The sequence below is a fragment of the Cupressus sempervirens genome, chromosome 2 (assembly GCF_028749045.1).
Source record: "Cupressus sempervirens isolate cs-2001-9-10 chromosome 2, ASM2874904v1, whole genome shotgun sequence".
In the NCBI taxonomy this organism is placed as follows: Eukaryota; Viridiplantae; Streptophyta; class Pinopsida; order Cupressales; family Cupressaceae; genus Cupressus; species Cupressus sempervirens.
Window position 1 is genome coordinate 63,283,501 of NC_143119.1, and position 25,857 is coordinate 63,309,357.

The 25,857-nt window shown below is 35.5% G+C and overlaps 2 protein-coding genes across 4 annotated transcripts in view; one reads left to right on the forward strand and one right to left on the reverse strand.

The window, feature by feature from the left end:
* LOC149571065 (granule-bound starch synthase 2, chloroplastic/amyloplastic-like) overlaps window positions 1-25,857 on the forward strand; it is a 202,631-nt gene that overhangs the window by 110,355 nt on the left and 66,419 nt on the right. The window lies entirely within an intron of this gene.
* On the reverse strand, window positions 20,141-21,658 carry LOC149571066 (uncharacterized). The gene is made up of 4 exons (XM_089812278.1): window positions 21,409-21,658; window positions 21,148-21,300; window positions 20,662-20,729; window positions 20,141-20,557 (listed from the first exon to the last, which is right to left on the reverse strand). Exons 1-4 carry the CDS (start codon window positions 21,620-21,622, stop codon window positions 20,141-20,143), a joined length of 852 nt encoding a protein of 283 aa, XP_089668404.1. The 5' UTR covers window positions 21,623-21,658.

The following is a 25,857-nucleotide window of genomic DNA, read 5'->3' on the forward strand; positions in this document are numbered from 1 at the left end:
AATAAAATAACATTTTTCCAATTAAAGTCGTCCATGCTATAGGAAGAACATTACTTTATTAAAATTCCATAGCTGAAGGCACCAAAAAGTCTACAGATAGTAAAAACCATGTATAATAATTTGAGACTTTTCCAACGAGCTATAACACATAGGTGTACCTGATCAACTGAAGCCAAAATTCCCTTATTACTCCAAAATGGTTATATTATTAACTTTATTTTAATTTATTTAATCACCAACTTAGGAAATATTTAAATATATTAAAATATTTCCCAAATGGTCCCAAAAGGCCCAAAATGACCAATCAAACATGAATCTGACCTTGTCACCTGTTTGTGATTGATGCCGAACAAGATGGGTCAACTGGCAGTCCATCCCTAAAATTTAGGGATGCTCCTAAAAAGTAGGAGACAGCCCCAATCAACCAAAATTGAGTCCCAATGACTCCCCTACTGTGTGCACCTCTGAGAGAATTGTCACTGAACTGGGAGTTCCTCCTAAAAAATAGGAGATGCACTCTAAGTCTCCAAAACGTTCGCCGAGGTCTCAAAATGCCTCCTAGACCACTCCTAGTCAATCCCTACAAATTAGGAACCCCTCCTAAATTGTAGGAAACTGTTGTCCACTGCTCCAAACTACTTGGGAAGCTCATGCATGACTCTCAAAGCCCCTGGGTTGGTTCCCTCTATGCTCTGCTGGCCTATGAGAACTAGATAATAGACCAACCTTGCTAAAAATGTTGTCACTAAGGAAGGGCAGAAATTGGGGACATGACAAACAACTCACAAAGAAAAACTATAAAGAAAATAAACATCACAAGGCTATAAATAGAATATTAGTAAACACATAGTTTTCAGCCACATGATTTAATTGTTTGGGTCATAAGGATGTGTTTAGAAATAAAGTAAGAATATACATGTTAATATAGATTGTTATGGTAATATACTTTTTTTTTGTATTAAGAATAAGGAGTTCACAAAATCATCTAAAGACCACCGAGAGTCAAAGTATCAAAGGACCAACCTCACACAGCAAAAAAGCCGAAAACAATATACAGCCAGATCAAAAAGCAAAAAAGGACTGAATCATAAAATAACAACAACTGCAGCACATCATCAAAGGTGTCCACCCACGCTGTCCAACCCATATCACCTTCCATCTAGAGCAAATTCTTTTGATCCTGAATCTGCTTTAGCATGTAAAACATCTCACCAGTAGTGTTCTGTGGGTTTCTTTTAATTTCCTTGCTGATGCGGTGGACAGTTTGGTTGAAAGCATGAACATTATCTAGGTGCAGCCTCCAGAAGTAACCATTCTTAACTTCATTAGCAAAGAATGTGGCATGCCCATCCTTAACCAGTCTTTTGAATTTAGCCTTGTTGACCTTCATAGTTATTTGAATCTGTGAATTTTTTTGAAATAAGTGAGACTTCGAAAAGACTCAGTAAGCAATTTGGGGACATTTTGAAAATTTTCTTCATTTCTGCACTTCCAAATTTGCCACAAAATGTTAGCTGAGAGAATATCTCAAAACATGTTAACATCTTTTTTAGCATTAGAAATAAATCTAGTAATAACTTCAAGAATATTGAAAGAAGCAGGGATAGAAATACCAAACATCAACCAAACCTCTTTAGCAAAAGAGCATTCAAAGAAAATATGTCTTCCCGTTTCCGGAGTTTTGCAAATGCTGCACATATTAGTATCAAAAAAAGAATTCCTAATAGGCAGCTTATTAAGAATAAGTAACCACTTGAAACATTTGATTTTAGGATCTATAGAACTTTTCCAAATACTGTCAAAATTCTTATTCTATGAAGGAACATCTAAGTTAGCATACCAAGTATCATTAATATGCCTGATAATATCATCATTGCTGTTAATAATAGAGTAAATGTTCTTAGCTTTAAGCATGGAAATGATAATACTGCTAGGCCACTTGATTTTTAGATAGCTATTAGAAACAACATGGCAAACCGTAGGAATATTCCTGCTGGCCCTGACAATCATATTATATGTTTTCTTATGATAGTCAAAAAGATTAAATTTAAACTTTAACTCATCCCACTGAATAAGTCTATCATTCTCAAAAAATCAATAAACTGCTTGATCCCAAGGTTGGCCCAGCACTTGGCGGAACAGCCTTGGGTAAGAGCAAGGGGCTTATTACCGAGCTTTAGGTTCCACCAAATGGACCTCTCACCATGGAGGGTCTTATCATCAAAAAACTCCTTATTCTTTATGAATTGCCTAACATGGTTCCAGGCCTTCCAGATAGACTTAAATACAGCCGAGCCTTGAACAATGATAGGAAATTCACTACAAATAAGATCAGTGAGAGGGAGATTCTTCCAGAATTTAGCATTTTTAGGATAGCCCCTTTCAATATTGTTACGAATTAGCACTCTCCAAGGGTCATCTCCCTCCAAGGCATGAAAGATCCATTTGGAGGCCAAAGCATGACCACTTAGTCTTAGGTCTTTGAGCCCCAAGCCCCCAAAGAGCTTATTGACATGACACCAACTCCATTTAACAGAGTGAGTCTTATTATTTCCTTTCCCATCAGACCAAAGATAGTTCCTGATAACTTTTTGAATTTCCATAACTTGGTAATCATTAAACATCCAAGCCGAAGCATAGTAAATATTATAAGAGGAAAGAATATTTTGACAGACTTGCAATCTACTAGCAAAAGATAGAGACCTATTGTGCCATCTATTTAACTTATTATGAATCTTGTCTTTAACCCAACTCCACATATCTCTGAAAGAAGGATCAACAGAGAAGGGAATTCCTAGATATCTAACAATTTTTGAGGGACCTCCCCACTGGAAACCAAACTTACTAAACCAATCAGGAGGTTGGTTATTCCATCCAAGACAAATAGACTTGGATTGAGATAACCAAGCTCTAGAAATCTTACAGAAAAAAGAGAGCTTATTGATCATAGCAACAAATTTATCCTCAGAAGCTTCATGAAAAAGAGAAGTATCATCAGCAAACTGACAATTGATAAGAGTCTTATTATTAGGAAGTGAAAGACCTTCTGAAGGGTTGCACTTTGGAAGTGGTATTCAACCATTTCAAGTTGAGCTTAATTTGTATACTCAGACTACTTGAGGGTTTGAGTTTTTAGAAGCAGCTCCTAAAAAGCAGTTCGAAAAAGCAGATCCGAAAAAACACTCCGAAAAAGAAGATCCAAAAAAATAGTCCGAAAAAACAGATCCGAAAAAGCAGTTCAAAAAAGCAAAGTGAAAAAACAGATCCGAAAAAAGCAAGGGAAAAAAGCAGATCGGAAAAAGCAAAGCAGAAAGGGTAGCATTGGAGAAAATTATTTCAGCCATGTACAACCAGGTTCCTTTGTTAGCATTGCATTTTAGATGTTATAAGTTTCAGCTATAGGTGTGCATTATACCAACATTATCATTTTTGTAATCCATGTAAATGCCAAAAGTCTTGGCCATATTTCATGAGTATTGTATTAGAAATTTCATTGCAATTAAGGAGATAATAGTTGCTGGTATCATTTGAGCAATTCAATATCATTATTTATCAGCTAGTTAGTTTGCATACCAACTGTTTGTAAAAATGCCAGTTGGCTGTGGGTGTTCATTTCTCATATTTAGATCATATATATGCATTGTATATTGCCAAAATTAGTTGCACATTCATATTAGGTCATTGTTTAGTCAATTCAGAGTCTGCTTGCAAGCAGTCTTATTGATGCTAAGTGAAGGTAAGAACCATAAAAACAAACTAAAATTTTATATCAGTCATATGACCCTTGTATGCAAAGTGTTTTCTTGAACCTTTATCAGCGTTTTGGGATTAGATTTGAGCAGGGTCATTATAGTGGTATCAGAGCTAGATTATCCTGCCATCCTAGTGGGTACAAACACAATGAAAAGGTGGTGATATGAGAGATTGAAATGTTCAATCTTTAACTCATCATTATAATTTAAGAAGAACCAGGGTCAGTACAGTGGTATCAGAGCTATAAGTCTTGCCATCCTGTGGAGGTCTTATTGGGAATTTGGAATAGCCAGATAGAGCGAAAAATGTTTGACAAAATGTATATCAGTCCAGATCAGGAAAATATAATGTTTAGGTTACTGGATACATTAGAGGAGCAAAATAGGCGAATGGATATGATGCAACACGAGCTGAATAGGCGAATGGATATGATGTTGCAGCTTATGGCTAGACAGATGGGCATCAATATTGATGATTTGTATGTTGCTCCAATGCAGGAGGTAGTTGATTCCTCAGGTGGGATCAAGACATGTACAGAGCCACCCAGCTATGATGTTGATGTATCAGTGGAGTCAGTCAATGTGGGTTTACGCTCTAGTATAATTGATTCACAATCTGGCATTGAGTCATATGTGCAGAGTCAGGAGTCCACATATGAAGCTTTGTTAGCAGATGACGATGCAACAATAGTGGGAGTAGGAGAATGCGAGGATACTATCATATCAACAGCCACTTCTATGTCAGTTGAACTATCCAATGAGGAGTTTAGTAGTATGCATGTAGTGGTTGATGTGTGTTCTAATGATGGCACACATGTTGATTATGAGATTTCATCAACTCCAGATTCAGTTAAGTTTTCTATTGCAGCTGTTAGTGTTGTTCCTATGCCCATATATTTTGATACGGATATAGCTATTGTTGATACAATTAGCATGAGTGCATATGGTTCGCCTGTAGCTACATCTTTTTCAATGCATGTTGGTGATGACCAGGATTCCAGTCCAATATATATTATGTGGGTGGATACAGGGAAGAAGAGATTTCTTAGATCTTCTATGGAGTTGCCTTTTGGTGTCATTCTAACTTCTACATCACCTGCACAAGTTTTGGGTGCTATGTTATAAGACATGTGGTTGGTCTTGATGATGTTGATTTGCAGTTGGTTTAATGTCCACAAGGATGTCACATACTACTTCATTTGGGATCCAGGAGGATTGACTGGTTTGTTGTTTGGCCATTGCTTGGGGACAAACAATTTCATGAAGGGCTGACTGTAACTTCCCCGTTTTGGTTGACATTGTTTTGCATGCCGGATCAGTCTATCACGAACTCTCGTAGATTGGTGGTTGTGATGAGAGAGTCATTCTGACATTTATTTGAGGATTGGATGGCTTATTATGCTCTTGGATATATTATTTTATCATTACTTTTTATACGTGGCCTACATGTTATAATTTTAAGTTGAAATTGCACTTTTTATTTTTTAAAGTTATTTATTATAAAAAAGTGCATTATAATGAGATTTTATAATGGATATTTCTAGAAGTTCTTAGTGACTTCTTAGAAAATGATGTTTCTAGAAGTTCTTAGTAACTTCTTAGGAAAGTAGATAAATAGAGGGCTTGGGCTCCCATTTGGATACACGGGATTTGGTAACTCAACTGCATCTTCTATGAGCATTTGTGGAGCTTGATAGTCTGCAAATATTCAGCATAATCCTTGAGAACGATACCTCTCAAGAGATTGCATAACTGAGGAAGTGAAAGACCTTCTAAAGGGTTGCACTTTGGAAGTGGTATTCAACCATTTCAAGTTGAGGTTAATTTGTATACTCAGACTACCTGAGGGTTTGAGTTTTTGGAAGTAGCTCCGAAAAAGTAGTCCGAAAAAGCAGATCCGAAAAAACACTCCGAAAAAGCAGTTCAAAAAAACAGATCTAAAAAAGCAGTTCGAAAAAGCAAAGTGAAAAAACAGATCCAAAAAAAACAAGTGAAAAAAGAAAATCGGAAAAAGCAAAGCAGAAAGGGCAGCATTAGAGAAAATTATTTCAGCCATCTACAACCAGGTTCCTTTATTAGCATTGCGTTTTAGGTGTTATAAGTTTCAGCTGTAGGTGTGCATTATACCAACATTATCATTTTTGTAATCCATGTAAATGCCAAAAGTCTTGGCAATATTTCATGAGCATTGTATTAGAAATTTCATTGCAATTAAGGAGATAATAGTTGCTGGTGTCATTTGAGCAATTCAATATCATTATTTATCAGCTAGTTAATTTGCATACCAACTGTTTGTAAAAATGCCAGTTGGCTGTAGGTGTTCATTTCTCATGTTTAGATCATATATATGCATTGTATATTGCCAAAATTAGTTGCACATTCATGTCAGGTCATTGTTTAGTCAATTTAGAGTCGGCTTGCAATCATTCTTATTGATGCTAAGTGAAGGAAAGAGCCATAAAAGCAAACTGAAATTTTATATCAGTCATATGACCCTTGTATGCAAAGTGTTTTCTTGAACCTTTATCAGCATTTTGGGATCGGATTTGAGCAGGGTCATTATAATATCCCGGTCATGTAGCATGGCTCTTGCCGCCTCCGATATTGAATGGTTCTTCCTCTTAGCAAGTTAATTCTGCTGTGGATTGTAAGGAACTGTCCACTCTCTCTAGATTCCTTTCCTAGTACAAAAATCCTAGAAGTTATTTCCTTTGTACTCGTCTCCATTGCCTGACCTAAGAACCTTTATCTTCGTTCCTGTCGAGTTCTCCACTAGAGCCTTGAACTCTTCGAATTGACTGAAAACCTCATCCTTGGTCTTTAAGAAGTATATCCAGGTCTTCCTGGAGAAATCATTGATAAAAGTAACATAGTACTCATATCCTCTGATAGACTTTGTTGACATCGGTTCACATACATCTGAATGTACTAGATCAAGAACACCTTCAGATTTGGTGTCACTCCTTGGAAAAGATGCTTTCACAAACTTCCCCAACATGCATCCCTTACATACATCATCATGCTCTGTGTTCAACTCTAGAACACCTGTCACGGTCTCATGAAGCAATTTGAGTGCTCCATGATGAATATGGCTCATTCGTCTATGCCATAGCTCTCCAAGATCTCTAGGATTAGTAATGCTCATGAGTGCCTTTGCAGTATCAAACTGCAACCTGTAAAGGGAATCACTACTAACTTAAATAGTTATGGGTGATTTTCAATCCTTGTGCTTAATCAACACGTATTCCTCTAAAGAGTACATTATACCCCCTATCCTAAAGAATAGATATGGAAATCAAATTCATACCTAAGCCTGGCACATGCAATACATCATGAACTAGAACTATCTTTCCATTCTCCCTCTGAAACTGAACAATCCCTTTTTCGACCGAGTTGAGTTTGGACAAGTTTTCCATAGAAATCTGGATATTGGTGTTCTCCTTATAACTGGAGAAGTACTCTCTAACTCCTGTCGTATGAAATGACGCCCCACTATCTATATACCAGATAGTCTGTGAGGTTGAGCTCACCATACAAGCTATAAGTGCAAACTCATCTTCCAGTCATCTAGAGAGTTCTTCTACACTTGCTGAAGTTGCCACTGCTTCTTTGCCTTCTTCCTTTCTGGGAAATCACTGACATAGTGACCATACTTGTGACATCCAAAGCACTTGACCTTAGAAAGGTCCTTCTTCTCGCTTTGCGAGCTAGATCCCTTCTTTGCCTTCCCTTTCCCTACTAGGACAACGTTCTCCTATTCCACCTCACTTTTCTGACTCTTGTTGGCCCCGTTGATAAGACTTAGTCTAAACTCCTCTGAGTGAAATCAATCCATAGTCGATCCCAACTCGGTAAGGCATCTCATCCACTGACAACTTGAACAAAGACACTCCACTATTTAGAAAACCCATTTAGGGCTATTCTCAGTAGCTCGTCATTATTGGGACTATCTCCAACGGCTGCTAACTCGTCCTTGACAAGTCTAAGCTTGGTGAGGTAACTTGTAACGTCTTCTCCCTGGTTCATTCGAGTATTCTTTAGCTTCTCTCTGAGAATCATCTTCTTGTTGGTGGTAGCATTTTGGTACAGATTCAGAATGGTGTCCCACATCTTCTTCACTGTATCTAACTCTGCGATATGTGGAACAATATGATCCTTGACACCATCAAGGATAATCCTCCTCGCGTTAGCATCATCCTTCTTATATGTTGCAAGCTGTATAGCATCTGTAGGTACAACTATACTAGTGGTACCATAAACTTTGATACCATTCTCTTCCAACAATAAAGAAATTCTGGCCTTCTAGACACCAAAATTCGAGGCACCATCCAATCTGTCTTGATCTCTCAAACTAGCTGAAGCTATCTCAAGGGATTAAAGCAATAATAAATTTGAAGAGATCACAATTTATTTCCTAGGGCAAAACTCTTCTACCTTTAACACCACTCTGATACCATGTGAAAATTAACACTATTGCAGTGACTAATTATTAATCTCCTATCGTAAACGATTATTAACCTGCTAGAAACAAATTCATAGATAATATCGAAAAATAATACAATTGCAAGTTCACCAATAAAATACGGAAATAAATTTAGAACACAGAGAACACAATATTTTTGGACAAATTGTCCTTGGGAAAACCCCCAAGGGAAAACCAATTTTGCAGATGGAAAATAAATTAACTTCAGCAAATCAAGAGATACAAAATCCCTTGCCTCTCACTGGCAGAATTCAGACAACCTCCTAATTTCTCCTACTGATATTCTTCACTACTATTCCCAACGCTATCACTGCGCCCTTGCTAACACTGTAATACTGTTTGCTATTACTGCAAACTCATTGCTAACACTGCAAGACTGTTTGCTATCACTGCAAACTCATTTGCTAACACCACAAATGCTTCTTACAACTCTTCTTGTTCTCTGTACTGTTCTGTTCTCCAAATGCCTCCCTTGACCCCCTTTCATACTACTTAACCAAGAGGTTTTTAGTTGCTTCTTGATCGAGACAACTCAACCAAGAAGTTTCTAGTTGTTTCCTAACCAAGAAGTTTTTAGTTGCTTCTCGATTAAAACAACCTAACCAATAGGTTACTAGTGGCTTTTAGAAGGAATCAATTAATTAACAAATAATTATTTTTCGTAACTCTAACAATTATTTGCCAAATAATCACGAGGACGAATAGCTGTCCAAGCTACCTAAAACTAATAGGATGTAATGTCCCATGTCGAGATACTAGTTAATTTAACTTATCTTTCAGATTAGGCCTTTCCTCTTATTTCCATATATTCTCCAATATCTTTTCTTAATCAAAATATGATACTTTTATATCTTATTCTAAACTGGTGTGTCATTTGGAGGCAAGGGGTTGTGACTTTTGGCTTATTAATTATATATTCCTAATCTATAGAATATTTATATTTTATTGATAATAGACTTATTTATATATAATTATTTTTCTTGTTAATCTATATCTTGTTGTGTTATATTTAGTTTATAATATATTATTATTTAAATAACATTTTATATTTACAACATATTATAGTTAAACTCCATTATTTTATTTTTTTGCCATAATTTAACTATTATTATCTTTAATATTTTATATGGTATTAAACAACTAATTAATATATTATCTTTGACATATGAATAATATTGCTAACCGGTTATATTATAGTATTTAATTAATAATTTTTTTCTATATTTCTAAAATTCAAATATATTGTATTTGTTGTAATATCATTATTACATTGGATCATCAATCTATTATTAATTCATTTTCATACTTTAATACTATTATAATGCAATATACTATATGATATTATAATATGGTTAAAAATATTATATTTTAATTGTATCGTTATTTATATTGTAATTATATTAGTCTTGTTTATTAATTGTTCATTTAATTATATAAATTGTATTTTGAAGGGGATATTAGAGTCCTCCCCTGTCAAATTTTGCTTGCCTCAAGCAAAATCATAACTTTTCTCCTAGAGCCAACATACAAAGCGTATAATTGGCTGCAACAAAACATAAGGGATTTATGGAGTTTACATCTTAATTCATGAAAGCACAAAGCATAGATAATTTAATCACATGAGTGCATGAAAACATGGAGAAGACACAAAGTGGATCCAAGAGTGCATGAAAACATGAACTAGACACATGTATGCATGAAGACACAGTGTAGACACATTACATGCATTCTTTATTAATGTCTTACAATTTGTAATCAACGAGGGTTAAGAAAATAATTTACAAAATTTACTTCTTCAATGAAGTGATCTTGTATATATAAGTTAAAATAAAATAAAATTGAGCACTCCAAGCAAATCCCATACTAAGCTTAAGAGCGGAAATAATTTATTTCTTTTATATTCATTCTACGCTGTTGTAGAGTTGCTTCCCGATTATATTGGCATTTTCTGATAATGACTGTTATGTTTCTACTTAAGAGGTGCGGTAGGTTTGCAACTACTGTATTATTTATTTTTTCACTGATTTTTTCCTCTTATGATTGGATGATTACTGGTTATTATGTGTTGACTACTGATATTTCTATTTTATAATTAATCTTATTCCTATTAAGAGGCTTCTATGCAATGGCCTTTGTATTTTTTTCTAGAGGTTTCAATCTTCAAATAGCATCGATGTTTATTAAGTTATTAAGCCCACAAAGAAATCACTGTAGTTTTTGACAATAATTAATCTAATAGTAGATGAAGTCAATAGCTATGGTTTATCCACCAATTGAAACTCAAAGTCAATGCTTAATCCTTCAGCTAGAATGCGTCACTCGATATATGTCTACTTTTGTAGATTGGTTCAAAACCAATTTTTATTATGCCTTCCTTAAAAGTTGGGTCTGCAGATGTCAATTTACTTATCCGCTAAACTTGTTCCCCATGTAGACTTCACCTGTTGCACTTTTTCCTAATCGTGTGACTCTTCTTTGGACAACCCTTATCAACGTCCAAATCTATTCTTTTCTTTCCACTCTTTCATATTTATTTCTATTCGATTTATATTCTAGATCTTCTATGTTCCTAGTGTGTGGCTCCGTCTCAAGTTATCGTAATTGTTAACTGCATTCTTTTTGTTAGTCCCAATATTTATTGTCATTTTTTTATCAATATTTGTTGTCTATGGAAGATGACCTTATGTCATCCTTGAGTGCGAATGTAATGATGGTGTTATCCTCTACAGTCCAAGTCCTAGATTTCTCTTTTATTATAAATATTGATGACTAAGAAGATATCAATCTATAAGAAGACGGTCATGTAGAATCTCTGGTTGAATCTCAGAGACAATATATGAATGATTATTTAGTTCTTCAGTCTACTCTTGACAGTATAGTCTAATCCAACGATATTTATTAGTCCTATGTATCACCTAACCATGACAATATCACTTACCTGAACTCACAGTATTGATATCATATTTCCTATGCTCCACGGAGTTTCCAGGATGAGAACGTTTTAGGGGACGGGGACAGGGACGTGTTTCCGGTACGGGGACGAGTCAAAGCCAAAATTTAGGGGACAGGACCTTAGGGGACGACGATTAAACACATAGGGGATTTTTTTATATAGAGAGACAAAATTCAAGTATGCATATCATAACATTGATAAACCAGTCACCATAGACATTTCAGAAGATCAATACATAGAAAATTATCAAATGACAAATATTAAGTACCTCCATTATAACATATCACATACATACATAGTAAAATCAAAATGTCTAAAGTCTCCAAGTATTATGCATGAAATCAGAATAGAATAAAGAGAAGTGCAACTAAAATAGTAAGTAGTAAATAGAAATATTAAATGCAATATTTCCTCACTGCTGCTACTGTTGTTGCTCTATGTTTTTTTCCCTCTTAGCAAGTTCATGATATCTTAAAATGAGTAGAAGAGTTAGTGTTTTAGTGTTTTAATGGACAAATATGGTTTGCACATTTTTATTATGTCTTTAAAACAACTATGGACCCACACAAAAAGTAGAATTGATTGTTTTGCCTTTACCTGACTAGCTGGAAAAAAGGGGACGGCTAGGGGACGGCAAAGCCATCCCCGGTACTGCTGGCCGTCCCCAAGTTTCCTGCCCAAATTTTTTTGCCGTTTCGTGGACGTTTCCGAATTTGGCAAAAATGGGACAACTTTGGGGACGACAAAAATCGGTCCCCACATCCCCGTTTCGGCCCCGAGATGGTTACAAGCCAAAAAGCATAGGGGACGCGTCTCCGTGGAACATTGCATATTTCATTCCCAAAACCAATGTTGCTCTGTAAGGGTTTGACATGAAAAACATCTGACTAGGTTTACTGCACTGTAATCTTCTGTCCACATAAGTTTTCTTTTTTTTGGGTAATAGCTGTATATTTTATTGATTCCCCTTGTTATAATATTTGTAATTATGTTACATTATAGAGATTAATCTTGATCCCTCCTAAGTCAAGAATCCACTAGTATGTCTGCTATGCGCTTCTTTACTTTTTTAAAAATCTGGGCTGATGGCTTTATGTGATCTGCAACCCTTTTTTACCTTATCACTGAATTAACCAGTCTAGCTGTGAGTGAATTAGATCAATCACCTTATTTGTTTTTCTTTGTCGATGACTGAACTGTACTGGAGAATTTTTGAGTCTAATTTGCAGACGAAATGTGATGGATCTGGTATATAGCTGGAATGATGTTGATTGATGGTATGTGTTTTATGATTACTGATTGTGTGTATTGTTATTTGTTTGATGCAATGAACTGAAGGGTGGCTGATGAATGGATTCAAGTGCTGCAACTAGCATGTCTGAACTATGGACTGTGTATCTCATTTTTCTTTCTTATATTATGACTTTTTTTCAAGCTTATAGGAACATTTTCTGATACCACTTGTAATGTCCCTTGTCGGGATATTACATAATTTAACATATCTTTCAGATTAGGCCTTTCCACTTGTTTCGATATATTCTCGTATATCTTTTCTTAATCAAAAGATGATATTTTTTTTATCGTGATTCCGAATTGGTGTGTCATTTGGAGGCAAGGAGTTGTGACTTTTGGTTTATTAATTGTATATTCCTAATCTATAAAATATTTATATTTTATTAATAGTAGATTTATTTATTTATAGTTAATTTTCTTGTTAATTTATATCTTGATATGTCATTTCATTTATAATAATTAATATATTATCATTTTAATAATATATTATATTAACAATTTATTATAGTAAAACTTCATTATTTAATTATTATTTATCTTTAATATTTTATATGATATTAAACAACCAATTAATAAATAACTTTGATATATGAATAATATTGGTAACTGGTTATATTATAATATTTGATTAATAATATTTTTCTATATTTCAAATATATTTTATTTGTTGTAATATTATTATTATATTGTAACATCACTCTATTATTGATTTATTTTCATATTTAATATTATTATTAGAATGCAATATATTATATGATATTATAAAATGGTAAAAAATACTCTATTATAATTTTATCATTATGTATATTGTAATTATATTATTCTTGTTTATTAATTGTTCATTTAATTATGTAAATCATATTTTGACAAGGATATCACAGAGGAACAATGGAAGGAGCCACACTAGGTTGAGAGATAGCATTTGCAATGCATTTTTATGATATAGGAGGTGGAGCTGAACCATAAATAAGAGGTATGGGAGGTACAGGAAGAAGTCATGGTCGAGGACAAGGAGATGGCACAAGCTTAGGATTACTATGTTCACAAATCTTTTGAATTTTGAATTTTGGATAGGATAAGAAGAAACGATCTTTACGAGGTTAAATTGGGTGATGCATGGGGGACCAAAAGAAGTCATGGTCAAAGTTACCTCAAGTAGCTAAAGTCTGATAGAAGCAATGGTTAATCGTGATGATTTCTCCATCACAAGGAAATTTGAAGCACTTGTAAATAGGAGAGACTACCTACAACTTTCATGGTAGTGAGCCAAGGAAGACCAAGTCTAACTTGAAACTGATTGAAAATTGGGATGTCAACAAAGGTGACATCTTTGGGCTTCTTACCAACTTATGCGAGAAAGATAATGAAACCATGAGTGGGATAAGTGAAACCATTTGAAGTTTTGATCATTGCGTTAAAATTTTCATAAAAATCTTGCCGTAGGTGTCTAGTGTAGAGATGTGCTTCAGTTATAATATTCACCATACAAGTAGGATCTATAAGAACTCCATGATAAGGAAGACCATTAACCTTTTCACAAGTGTAGAGAGGACCATTAGGTGCTTTAATAGTCTCTGTAGGATCAAATGTAATGCAAATCTTAGGCTATTGCTTGGGTTTAGGTCCAGATCAATAAGGGTGACAACATTATCGGCCTCTCTACACTCAACATCTTAGCTCATAATGGTAGTAGAGTCATAAACATGGGTAGAGGAAGAAGGAAAAGAACGGATAGACTCATTGGTATTGGTTGAATGAGAAGGTATAAGATTGGTTGAAATTTGCACATTTTGTTTTGCAAGGACCAAAAATTTGTTTCCTTGGTCATTGATATCCTCAACAAATATAGCATTATAATCAATGAGGTCTTGAACAATAGATGTCAAACGGAAACATTTTTAAGTATCGTGACTGAGTTGACGATGGTATTGACAAAATGCTTTGGTATCAAAGTTCTTGTTGGACATTTGGACGGATCAATTAGCTTAATGGGAAGTGTTAAGACATTAGCATTAAATAACTTCACATCACATCATGCAAAAATTGAGAAAGAGGTGTAAAATTATGAGATCTAAAATAAGATGACAAAGGAGCCGCACCTTTGGATGTTGTTGCTAGTTGCACATCAATGTTGTTTGATGAATTCTTGATCTTGATAAAGCCTTTAGGTTTTTGAAACTTCTGAAAAGGATGGGATGCAACATCACTTTTATCAACTGTAGCCACTAGAGGAGTTCTCTTAAATTGACTCACTTGAAGGAGAATTTAGAAAGCAATGCCTTTTTGTAAGTTAGCAATTAAAATATGTTGAATATTAACATGAAATATAGGATACAGAATATGAGCATGCAAATGCTTGAACCTACTGATGAAATAAGTCACTTTTTCTTCAGCACCTTGTTTACAATGCATTAAGTTATCGAAAAAATCTTAGGATCAATATTGTTTTAAAATTGTTGAATGAAAGCTTTAAGAAGTTATTTGAAAGAATCAATTGAATAAGAAGGTAAAGAACAATACTATTCTAAGACCTTATCTTGAAAGGTTCTAGTAAAAAATTTGGCCATGAATCCATGCCCATGAGAAAAGTTATTACACAATGTTTAAAAGTGTAAAAACCCTGTCTGTTTATGACTAATCATACATCAATTTCTTTTACTAAATCAGTAGTTTGACATTTAGTCAAACACTTGGCAAGGAGATTGTTACTACTGGAATAAATTGAACTGCCTCTCACAGCTCAATTGGATGTTAATATCTCACTTTACAATCTTTCAATTTATTGACTTGGATTTTCTTTTGATAGAGCTAATGTAAATGACCAAATTCTGAAATTCATATAGGCAGTCCAATTTGATAAACATCAACTTGCAATCTATTATTCAAACTCCTGAGTTTAAGATATGCTCTCAACAGAGATAATGAGGAATTCTGAATTCAAACTACTCAATGACAATTCTGAAATTCTGTAATATATCTATTGGCAGACTACAGTGTAAAATATGTACTCGATTTTACCCATAGGAAGTACCTGAAGATGCATGTTAGCGGCAGCCCCAAGAATCAGCTCTACTTTCCAAAACATGGGTGATGTAGTGTAGAAAAAGGTTGCCCAACAGCACCCTAATCAACAAGTCTGGTCGCCCAACAAAATGCTGATGCAACAGGTGATTCTGGAACAGAATTGACACACGCCCAATGCCAGCTTCCCTAGCCACTGAGAATTCAGTATGTAGATGCCCAAATTCAGCATATAAATACATCAAATAGCTGGCTTCTCACGACAGTTGTTAGAGGATCTTAGCCGCTCAAATTCACCACAATAGCTTCCAATTAACATCACATCCCAACAGCAAACAGAATGGTGTCCAACAGTCATACAACATTAATTTCTCCAGCCACGATATGCACAGAAAAAGCTTCACGCCAAAGACAAGATGTTTGGGCATTGAAATAGAAACCCTCGCCACATACAAGAGGAATGAATGCCTAGGAATCAGAGAATAGAGACGTCCAATACCAGAATGTAATTCTACCAGCTTCTACTTCAATAAGTCTTCAACAAAATAACCACACAATGGAATATAAACAACAACACAACTATTTAGATCCACAACAATGCCAATTCTCATAATATAATCACAAGATTTACATCCAACATGTCCGATTGTAAGGCCTTCCAAGTTGCGGCCAAATACATCAATAATTACAACAACAGTTCTACAAGACCTCACAAGATCCAACCTCTAGCTAGCCCAGACCCACAATCTGGTAGAAAACTCCAAGAAGGATCTAAACTTGTGTTTGCAAGCCAACAAGCAACCCTCTTGTTTCCGAAGCCCACACTTAGCTATTAGCTTTGCTAAACTTCGCTCCTCTCAGCTAGTCCATGCTGAACTCCATAAATTCCACTGCTATCTCAAGTCAAGAAATGACCCCTACTTATACCAAACCAAGCCATAGGTCGGCCCAGAAAATTACATTAAATAAATACTGACATATTAAATAAATCCTCAAGCCATAATTTAGCTTGGCAACAAACATTAAATACATGAAATAACTAAATACTTAGGACAAGCCCCAACTTTACAATGCATAACTAATTCATATGACAACATAAGAGTACATGCCCTTAGGCATAGGTCCACATGCCATTTGACAATCCAAATCCAAGAGTGCAGATGTCAACTCCCTCGGATCAAAGCTTGTGAATACAATTTCCAAAGTTTGCAACTAAATTAGGAACACATGACCAACAGTTGCCAAAATGATAACTCCAAACTCTATGCGCACGCTAATATGCCTTGAATACATCCCCAACTGTGCAAACCATAGGGAAACAAAATATGAGCTCGATGCTCCTACATTACTTAACATGGGTGAAGAGATTGCCTTTACCATTGTAAGTCTCCAAGTGAGGCATTTCCATGAATTGAGGGATAACAACATGAATAATGTGTAAGGATAAAGGGCTAGCAATTTTGTTGAATTTGAATTGAGTCATAGAGGCAATTTTTTCTTGCAAGGAGAAACTATTTGAGCAAGACTATTGATAGTGGATTAGATGGAGAGGTTGGTATGAGACATATGTGAAAGGTTTGGGGACCATTATTGGAAATTGAAGGAACAATGTTATATGTGTAAAGACTGCCCTTGCAAAACCAATGCCATATCATCAATTTCCATGAATGCGAAAACTCTCCCTTGGTCAAGGTTATTGACCAGTCAATATTAGTTTAAATAATTATCATTAAAATATAAAGAAATACTTACACTAGTTACTAGATACCAGATACAAGATACTAGAATACCGAGATGGTATGATCAAGATGATTCTTAATCTTGTAACTTCGATCTCATACTGATCTGATTGTACAGAGCGTACAGTTCTAATGAAGCATGAAGTTCCTTTATTGGGATTGGCCTCTTATTTTATCTAACCTAATCGGTGTCTTATTGTGAAAGATATTATAATGTGTTTATGCATAGTGTTAGTATCTTTACTAACTAATATATTTCCTTTAAGAATTCCAATCTTGGAAAATATATTTATTCGGTTATATTGGCTGACTTGGGAGGAGACACTCTTGAGTGCAATATATAGATGAGGTAAGGATGAGGTTAGAGGACACACACGATACAATTAAGTTTGCTCCTCTACATTGCTGCCTTGTACGATTTATTGCAGATATAAGAACATTTCAGAATAATAATTATATTATTGATTAATCTTCATATAGCAGGCCTGTACATTGAAGACCATCTTTAACGCTATAAAGGTATTATCTTAGTTTGATTTATAGTAGAATTTGCAGAAACTTTACATGGTATCAGAGCTCTGGTAGTCGAAGTTAGGCTCTGCAAATTAAATGATCATACCTTAAATATCTAGCAACATCCTTCTATCTTCAATGGGGAGTACAATTAGACGCGAGGACAGGTTTGATGGGAAAGAACACTTCGTTGCTTGGAAATTCAGAATTATGATGATTTTTGAAGACAATAATTTGAAACAGTTTGTTGATAAAGCATCCAAGTAACTTGATGTTGAACCTAATAAAACTATCTGGAGTAAAGGAAACAGGAAAGCCATGCAAATCATATTAGATGGAGTGAAAAATGAAATAATACCTATGCTAATGAAACATCAAACAACATTTCATATGATGAATGCATTATTAAATGCATATGATGTTAACAATTCAACTAGAACTTTTGCACTAAAAAGGCAACTAAATCACATACATATAAAGAAGGGAGAATCTATGAACTCTTACTTCCTAAGGGTGGCTAGTCTAAGAGACGAACTTGCAAGTATAGGTATCATAATTGAAGACAAGGAACTAACACTTATGGCTATAGAGGGGTTACCAGATTCATGGGAAACATTCTCACAAGGACTAAGTGCTAGAGACAATCTTCCATAGTTTAATAGACTTAGAGGAGATTGCCTGCAAGAAGAATCTAGGAAATTTAAGAAAGGAGGAAAATTGAAAATTGAAGATGAATAATTTCATGTTCTCAACACAAACTCCTATAAAGGTAAGAAGAAGCACTTCAAGACGAAGAAGGGTAATCAAAGAAATGACAAGCCTAAGAAAGATCTATCCAAAATAAATATCAAATGTGAAAAATTTGGACGCTATAGATCTAATTGCCTTGAGAATACAAAGCAACAAGTAAACTGTACAAACATTACTAGGAAAGAAGAAAACTATGATCCTAAGAATCGTGTATTGTATTCTGCACTATCAAATGAAGTATCAAGCAAAACATGGGTAATTGATAGTGGATTATCTTGATACATAACAGAATACAAAGAAACACTAGACTCTATATCATAAGAAGTTGATGGCGAAGTTACCATCGGTGATAATTCCTCTCATTCAGTCAAATGCATTGGGAATTGTATGTTGAAACTGAAGTCGGGTAGTTCTCTACATCTCAAAGGAGTACTCTATGTACCATAGTAATGTGAATCGGAATTGTATCGGAATCGGCACGACCGAATCGAATCGTGAATCGGGGGTGAATCGCCGGTGAATCGGCGATGAATCGGCAAATTTGAAAAAACCCTTTAAATGTAAAGATTTTAACAATTTAAGACTTATTTCATGCACCCTTTATTGAATATAACTTAAAAACACTATAACATCATCAAATAGAATCTAACATACATAAACATGAAACATAAAATCCATCACATACGTAACTATGTTATCATTATGTACTAAAATGTAAATTGTATGCTAGCTGAAGTAAATAAAAATCAAATGATCATAATGATTCAAATCATAGAATCAGTAAGATGAAATCATGAAGATCTATAAGACATCAAATCATAAATGTATGTATAAATCTAAGATGAAGATCCATGAAAGTTTGAAACATATGTCTATCAGTGATTCAGTATCACTATCAATATCTATACAGTGTAAACAAAATATAAAAACAAGGCTCCAGCTCAAGCCTCATCATCCTCTAGCTCTGCTGCAGCCTCAACCTCAGCCTCTGAGTATCCAGTTTGCCTATGAGAAAGGTGTGTAAGGTAGGTCCTAGAGGACCGCTGAGCCATGTCCCCTGCATGGGCAATGGGCTCATGAATAACGTCGCTAGGGCCTGCGTCTGTGCATGCGCGTGTGCGTCTACCAATGCCTGAACGTGCTCTAGCTGCCTCTTCTGCCCTAGCCACAGCCTCAGCCTCTACATCCACCTGGTCAACCCACGCGCGGTCTTCCTCAGTGAAGACTGGATCCACGGTCTCTGTGATCCACTCTGATTCTGGATCAATCTCCTCTAGAATGATCGGAGAGGAGTCAGCGCCCAAAATCTGTCTAATCCTAAGACGAAGGTTGTAATGAACAAAGACAAGATCATTCAACCTCTGCACTGTCAATCTGTTTCTCCTCTTCGAGTGGATGTGCTCGAACATGGACCAACTGCGCTCACATCTAGAAGCGTTGCTCGGCTGACTCAGAATGCGGATGACAATTTTTTGAAGGTTTGGGGTTGTGGCCCCAAACATTTGCCACCATCTATCTGAAATAAGGAAAAAATAAAAACAATTAGTCTCATTTACAAATTACAACTCTAAAATTAATGCATTATATAATCAACTTTAAGTTTAGAATCTAGATTCATGAACATTGAATATATTATTTAATTTTTACTTGGCTGTAGTGTTGTCTGAGCATTTATGGCCATCCTGCCAGAGAAAAGTGGCCCCTCCTTATTGTTGAACTGGTCTAGCTCAACAATCGCAGCAGCGCTATTTTCATCGCTACTCAATCTCTGAATCACTGTGTATAAGCCAGTGAGAACCTCCGCATCCGCCTTGAACTCAGGACGGAAACGAAATGCTGGATTCAGATAGTAAGCTGCTGCGTGGATGGGTCGATGGAGCTGATTCTGCCATCTCCTATCGATGATGTCCCAAATAGGGCCATACCTCTCCTGCACTCCTGCATATTGGGCTCTGATGGCCTCCTTGGCCCTATCCATGCCCTCATAAATGTAGCCCATAGAGGGCTTCTCCCCATCAGCAGTTCGTAGCAAAGCTACAAGGGGCTCAGTGACCTACATATAAAGTAAAACAAAAAATTTGAGTCAAAACTTAAATATAAAATGATATTACTTAAAGTAAAAACAAAATACTAAATGTTAAATTGCAATAAATTTACCTTAAGGATTTCTCTAGCGGGTTTCCAAAAACCATCCTCATCAAATATGCAATCTGCCACATCTAACCCTACAGTGGTTGTAGCATAAGAAGAGCAAATCCACTCCTGCTCAACAAACATGCTCCTCAATCCATCCCTTGATGTCAACAAGGACTGCAAGGTGATGAAATTCGAAGCAAACCTCGTGATACCTGGGCGAGCTAACTCCCTGCCTTTTGTGTACTTCCTCATTGTGCTAAGGACAAATGCATGATTATAAATGAATTTGCATATATTTTTTGCCTTTTCCACACATGACTTGACAAACTCAAGTTTGCCAATTTCCTCCAACATGAGGTCAAAGCAGTGTGCCGCACAAGGAGACCAAAATATGGTGGGGTGCCTCTCCATCAAAAGTTTACCTACAACAATTTTAAGTCAATTAGAAACTCAAATTTCAAAATTCAAATAAATTTATTTTCAAAACTTGCAAAGTTAAAAGTTTACCTGCTGCAACATAATTTGCTGCATTATTTGTCACCACCTGGATCACATTTTGTTCTCCCACCTCTGCTATAACTTCCTCAATAGCCTCACATAAATATGTGGCATTTTTCACATGTGCGGAAGCATCAATGGATTTTATGAACATGGTATATCCTACAAGTAACAAAACAACAAATTATAATATTAAATGGATCATTAACGAATTAGCATTCAACAAATCAAAATTTACAATGTATGTAGGAAAGTAGAATGATCAATCACCTCCACAGGATACAAGAAAATTGAGGAGTGTTCTATTCCTCCTATCAGTCCAACCATCAGTCATGATGGTGCAACCCTTTGCAATCCATTCCTTTCGGTTCTCCTCGAGGTCAACCCTCATGTCCTCTACCATCTCATCCAGGAGGTATCCGCTCAACTCAGCCTCAGTTGGGGCTTTAAACCCCGGACCACAAATAGCAACCACATCTATCATATTCTGCCAATAAGGAGCCCTGTCACAAATAAAAGTTTAGATGTCAAAGACTCAAATTATAAAACAAGTAGATATAATTAAAGTTTTACTTTTACTTTTAATTTTAGCTTTAAAAAAAACAAAGAAAAAAGAATCAATTACCTGGCTGCAATAAATGGAATGTTGCAAAAGTACCAAAATTTGCATATCTCCTTTCTGGCAGCATCGTGAATCTCCTTGTTCAAACCCATGCCCTCAAGCGTGGGTTGGGAACCAAGAGTAGTGCGGGGCACAAAGTAACTATTCATTCTGTTTTTCCGCACTCTAAGCTGCAATAAGTTGGTGTGGGACTCCGTCTCAGTATGTGACCGACTAGCACTAGCACTAGCACGAGCAGAAGAACTAGGATAAAAAGGAGGCCTAGAAGAACCCTCTCCAACACAACCTACGGATGCGGAAGCTGATGCAGATGCAGATGTGGATGCGGCTGCGGATGCGGGAACATGGGAGCCAATACCCCTTAAGTTCTTAACCCTTCAACTTGCATTTTCCTATTTGCTTTTTTTTTTTCAATTTTTTCTAATGCCATTAAGCAAGTGCGTTTTGCTTCAGGAGTTTGGTGAGTACAAACTGTATAACATCATGTCTAGGTATAGCAGCAATGTGGAATTTCAATCTATAAATACCCCCGGAAGTTATTTTTTCTTTACAAAACATGCCTTTTGTTTGATATTTGGTTCTTCTAGGAAACTCTTCATTATATTTCCAACATTCATCTTTTTTACCCATTGGAATTTGCGAAAAATGAGAGCAAAGGCTGCTGCAATAAATTTTTTTATGTAAAATATCAAAGTTTGAAGCTAATAAAAATTAGAAAACAACAAACCCTAGCTTGCAACTTAGTAAAAATAAAGAGCATTCAAGATTTACACTAAAATTCTTGAAAACTATAGAAATTTAACAAAAAACGCATAATACACTAAAAATTTAACAAAAAATGCATAATACACTAACATGCAAAAAAAAAAAAGCACTTACCTCTTGCAAATGAGTTGAGGAGTGTTGATATTGGCTCCTTAATGCTCCCAAAGCAATTGATGGGCTCCCCAAATGGCCTGCTGATCTCTTTGGTGCTCCTCCTTCTTGCCGGTTGGAAACCTATGGCTTTTCTTTTCTCTTCTTCTCTCTCACTTTTCCTCTCTTCTACTCATGCTTCACAAATAGAAGGCCCTTTAGGGTTATAACAAAGAGAATAGGTCAAAAACCAAGTGAAAAAAACAAGTGATTTTTTTAAAAATTTCAACTTCCCTTTTTACATGCAGCGGGCGATTCACAGCCGATTTTTTAAGGCGATTTTGGCGATTTTTACATGAATCGCCTGAATCGGCGATTCATGGCCCAGAAATTGGCGATACCGATTCACGATTCAAAAAAAATCGCCCAGGATGAATCGGGTCGCGGAATCGCCGATTCAGGCGATTTTTGGGCGATTCTCGTTACTATGCTATGTACTAGGAATAAAAAGAAATCTAATCTCTGTTACAACACTTGAAGATGATGGCATAATGTTGCATTCGTGGATAGTAAAGTAATGACCTAGTCTAAGAACTCTTCATTTAAGAAATCAAAGTTGATTGGTCAAAGAAAGGGATACTTGTATGAATCGAGTACAAAATCTAGTCAACCTATTCAAGCCTTAATTCATGAAGCTGCTGATATAAACGAAACATGACACAGAAGGTTAGAACATCTAAATTTCAAAACCTTATCAAATATGTAAAAGATGGTTACTGGTTTACCTAAGTTGAATAAAGATCATTCAAGCATATGCAAAGGATGCGCTCTGGGTAAGAACACCAAAAGTCCATTTCTTGATAGCACTAGAAGAACTAAAAATGTTTCGGAATTAGTCCACTTAGATTTATGTGAACCTATGTCTGTTCCTTCTCTTGGAGGATTTTGGTACTATATACTTTTTATAGATGACTTCTCTAGGAAAACTTGGATTTACTTCTTAAAATGTAAAGAATCAAAAGAAATCCTTAAGAGATTTAAAGAATTCAAAACCTTAATTGAAAACTTATCAGGCCACCAAATTAAAACTCTTAGGACTGATAATGGAGGGAAAGATATTTTAGATTTGTTTAAAGAGTTTTGTAAAGAAACAAGAATTAAGAGGGAGTATACTGTTTCTTATAACCCACAACAAAACAAGGTAGCAGAAAGGGAGAATAGAACAATTATATAAGTAACAAGAGCTATGATACTTGATCAAAATTCAAAATATTATCTTTGGGCAGAAGCCTCTTGTACTGCTGTCTATATTCAAAACAAAAGTCCTCATTCTCACCGTAGAGATAGAACTCTTGAAGAAGTCTTTACTAAGGTTAAACATAATATAAGTCATCTTCGGATATTTGGGTGCCCAGTAGATACACATGTTCCAAAAGAAAAGAGAACTAAGTTAGGACCCTTCGAGAGGAAAGGTATTTTTGTCGAGTATAGTGAAACATCTAAAGCATATAGGATTTTCATACCTAGTCAAAAAAAAATTGAGCTTAGTAGGGATGTAGTATTTGAAGAAGATTTAGCATTCAGAAGAGCCTTAAGTTCTGAAGATCTTTCTCCCTTACCTAGTTTTGAAGAAAATCATGAATTTGAGTTTCAGAGGGAGAACATTGAAGAAATTGAAGATGAAATTCAAAATCTTAATCTTGAGGAAACTCAAAATCCAAAGAAAAGACCACTTTGGGCCATTAAGACTAAATGAAGCACAAGACTTCGCGGCACCATCTAGAATCTTCAGAGAAAGCAAAAGACCCAAAAGATTTTCTAGTTATGCAACAAACATGAGTGATTTATCTAAATCAGAACCAACAAATGTTTCAGATGCTATTAGACATACAACTTGGAAGGATGGTATGAGAGAAGAATACCAATCCATTATTAAGAATGATGTTTGGGAAATAGTTCCAGGGCCTGAAGGAAAATCTGTTGTTTCTTCTAAATGGATATTTAAAATCAAGCATGCTGCTGACAGCAGCATTGAAAAATATAAAGCCAAATTTGTAGCCAGGGGATTCTTTCAGAAAGAGGGAATTGATTATGAAGAAGCCTTTGCTCCAGTTGCCAGATACACCTCTGTAAGAGCAGTCCTAGCTATTGCAGCATTGAAGGGATGGAAAGTACATCAGATGGATGTAAAAACAACATTTCTGAACGGAAAGATTACAGAAGAGGTATATTTTGAACAACCTGAAGGATTTGAAACTCATAACTCTAAAGTCTTTGTTTGCAGGCTCAAGAAAGCTCTTTACGGACCTAAACAGGCTCCAAGGGCATGGTATGAAAGAATTGATAAGTATCTCTGCAGTTTAGGATTCTCTAAGAATAAAGCTGATCCAAATCTTTATTATAAAAAGGATAAAGATGATATGATAATTTTGATACTATATGTTGATGATTTAGTAATTATAGGTGACGATTATCTTATAAATCAATGCAAGAAAGATGTAATCATAGAATTTGAAATGAAAGATTTAGAACTCCTTCATTACTTTCTTGGATTGGAAGTATGGCATAATTTTGACAGCATCATATTTTATCAAGGAAAGTATACATTAGACATCTTGAAGAGATTTGGAATGTGGAACTGTAGGCCTATGTCTTCTCCAATGGAGACTAATCTACATAAACTTAAGGAAGCAGCAATAGAATCACCTTCCATAGATTCTACTCTTTATAGACAAATGATTGAGTCTTTTATGTACTTGGTAAATACAAGACTTGATATTTGCTATGGCGTTAATGCTTTAAGTTAGTTTATGTGTGAGCCAAAGGAGATTCACCTAGTTGTAGTCAAGCACATCATAAGATACTTACAAGGCACTCTTAATCTTGGACTCAAGTATGAGAAAGTTGACTTGGACTTACATGGGTACATAGACTCAAATTGGGTTGGAAGTGTTACTGATAGGAAAAGCACTTCAGGATGTTGTTTCAGTTTAGGCTCATCAATGATATCTTGGATATGCAAAAAGCAAGTATCAGTAGCATAGAGTTCCACAGAAGCTGAATACATTGCCGTAGCAATGGCCTCTTGGGAAGCAGTTTGCCTTACAAAGTTACTTATGGGATTATTTAGTCAACCCATGAATCCTACTATTATTCATTGTGATAATCCGAGTTCCATCAAGCTTTCTGTGAATCCAGTTTTTCATGATAGGTCCAAGCATATTGAAATTCCTTACCATTAT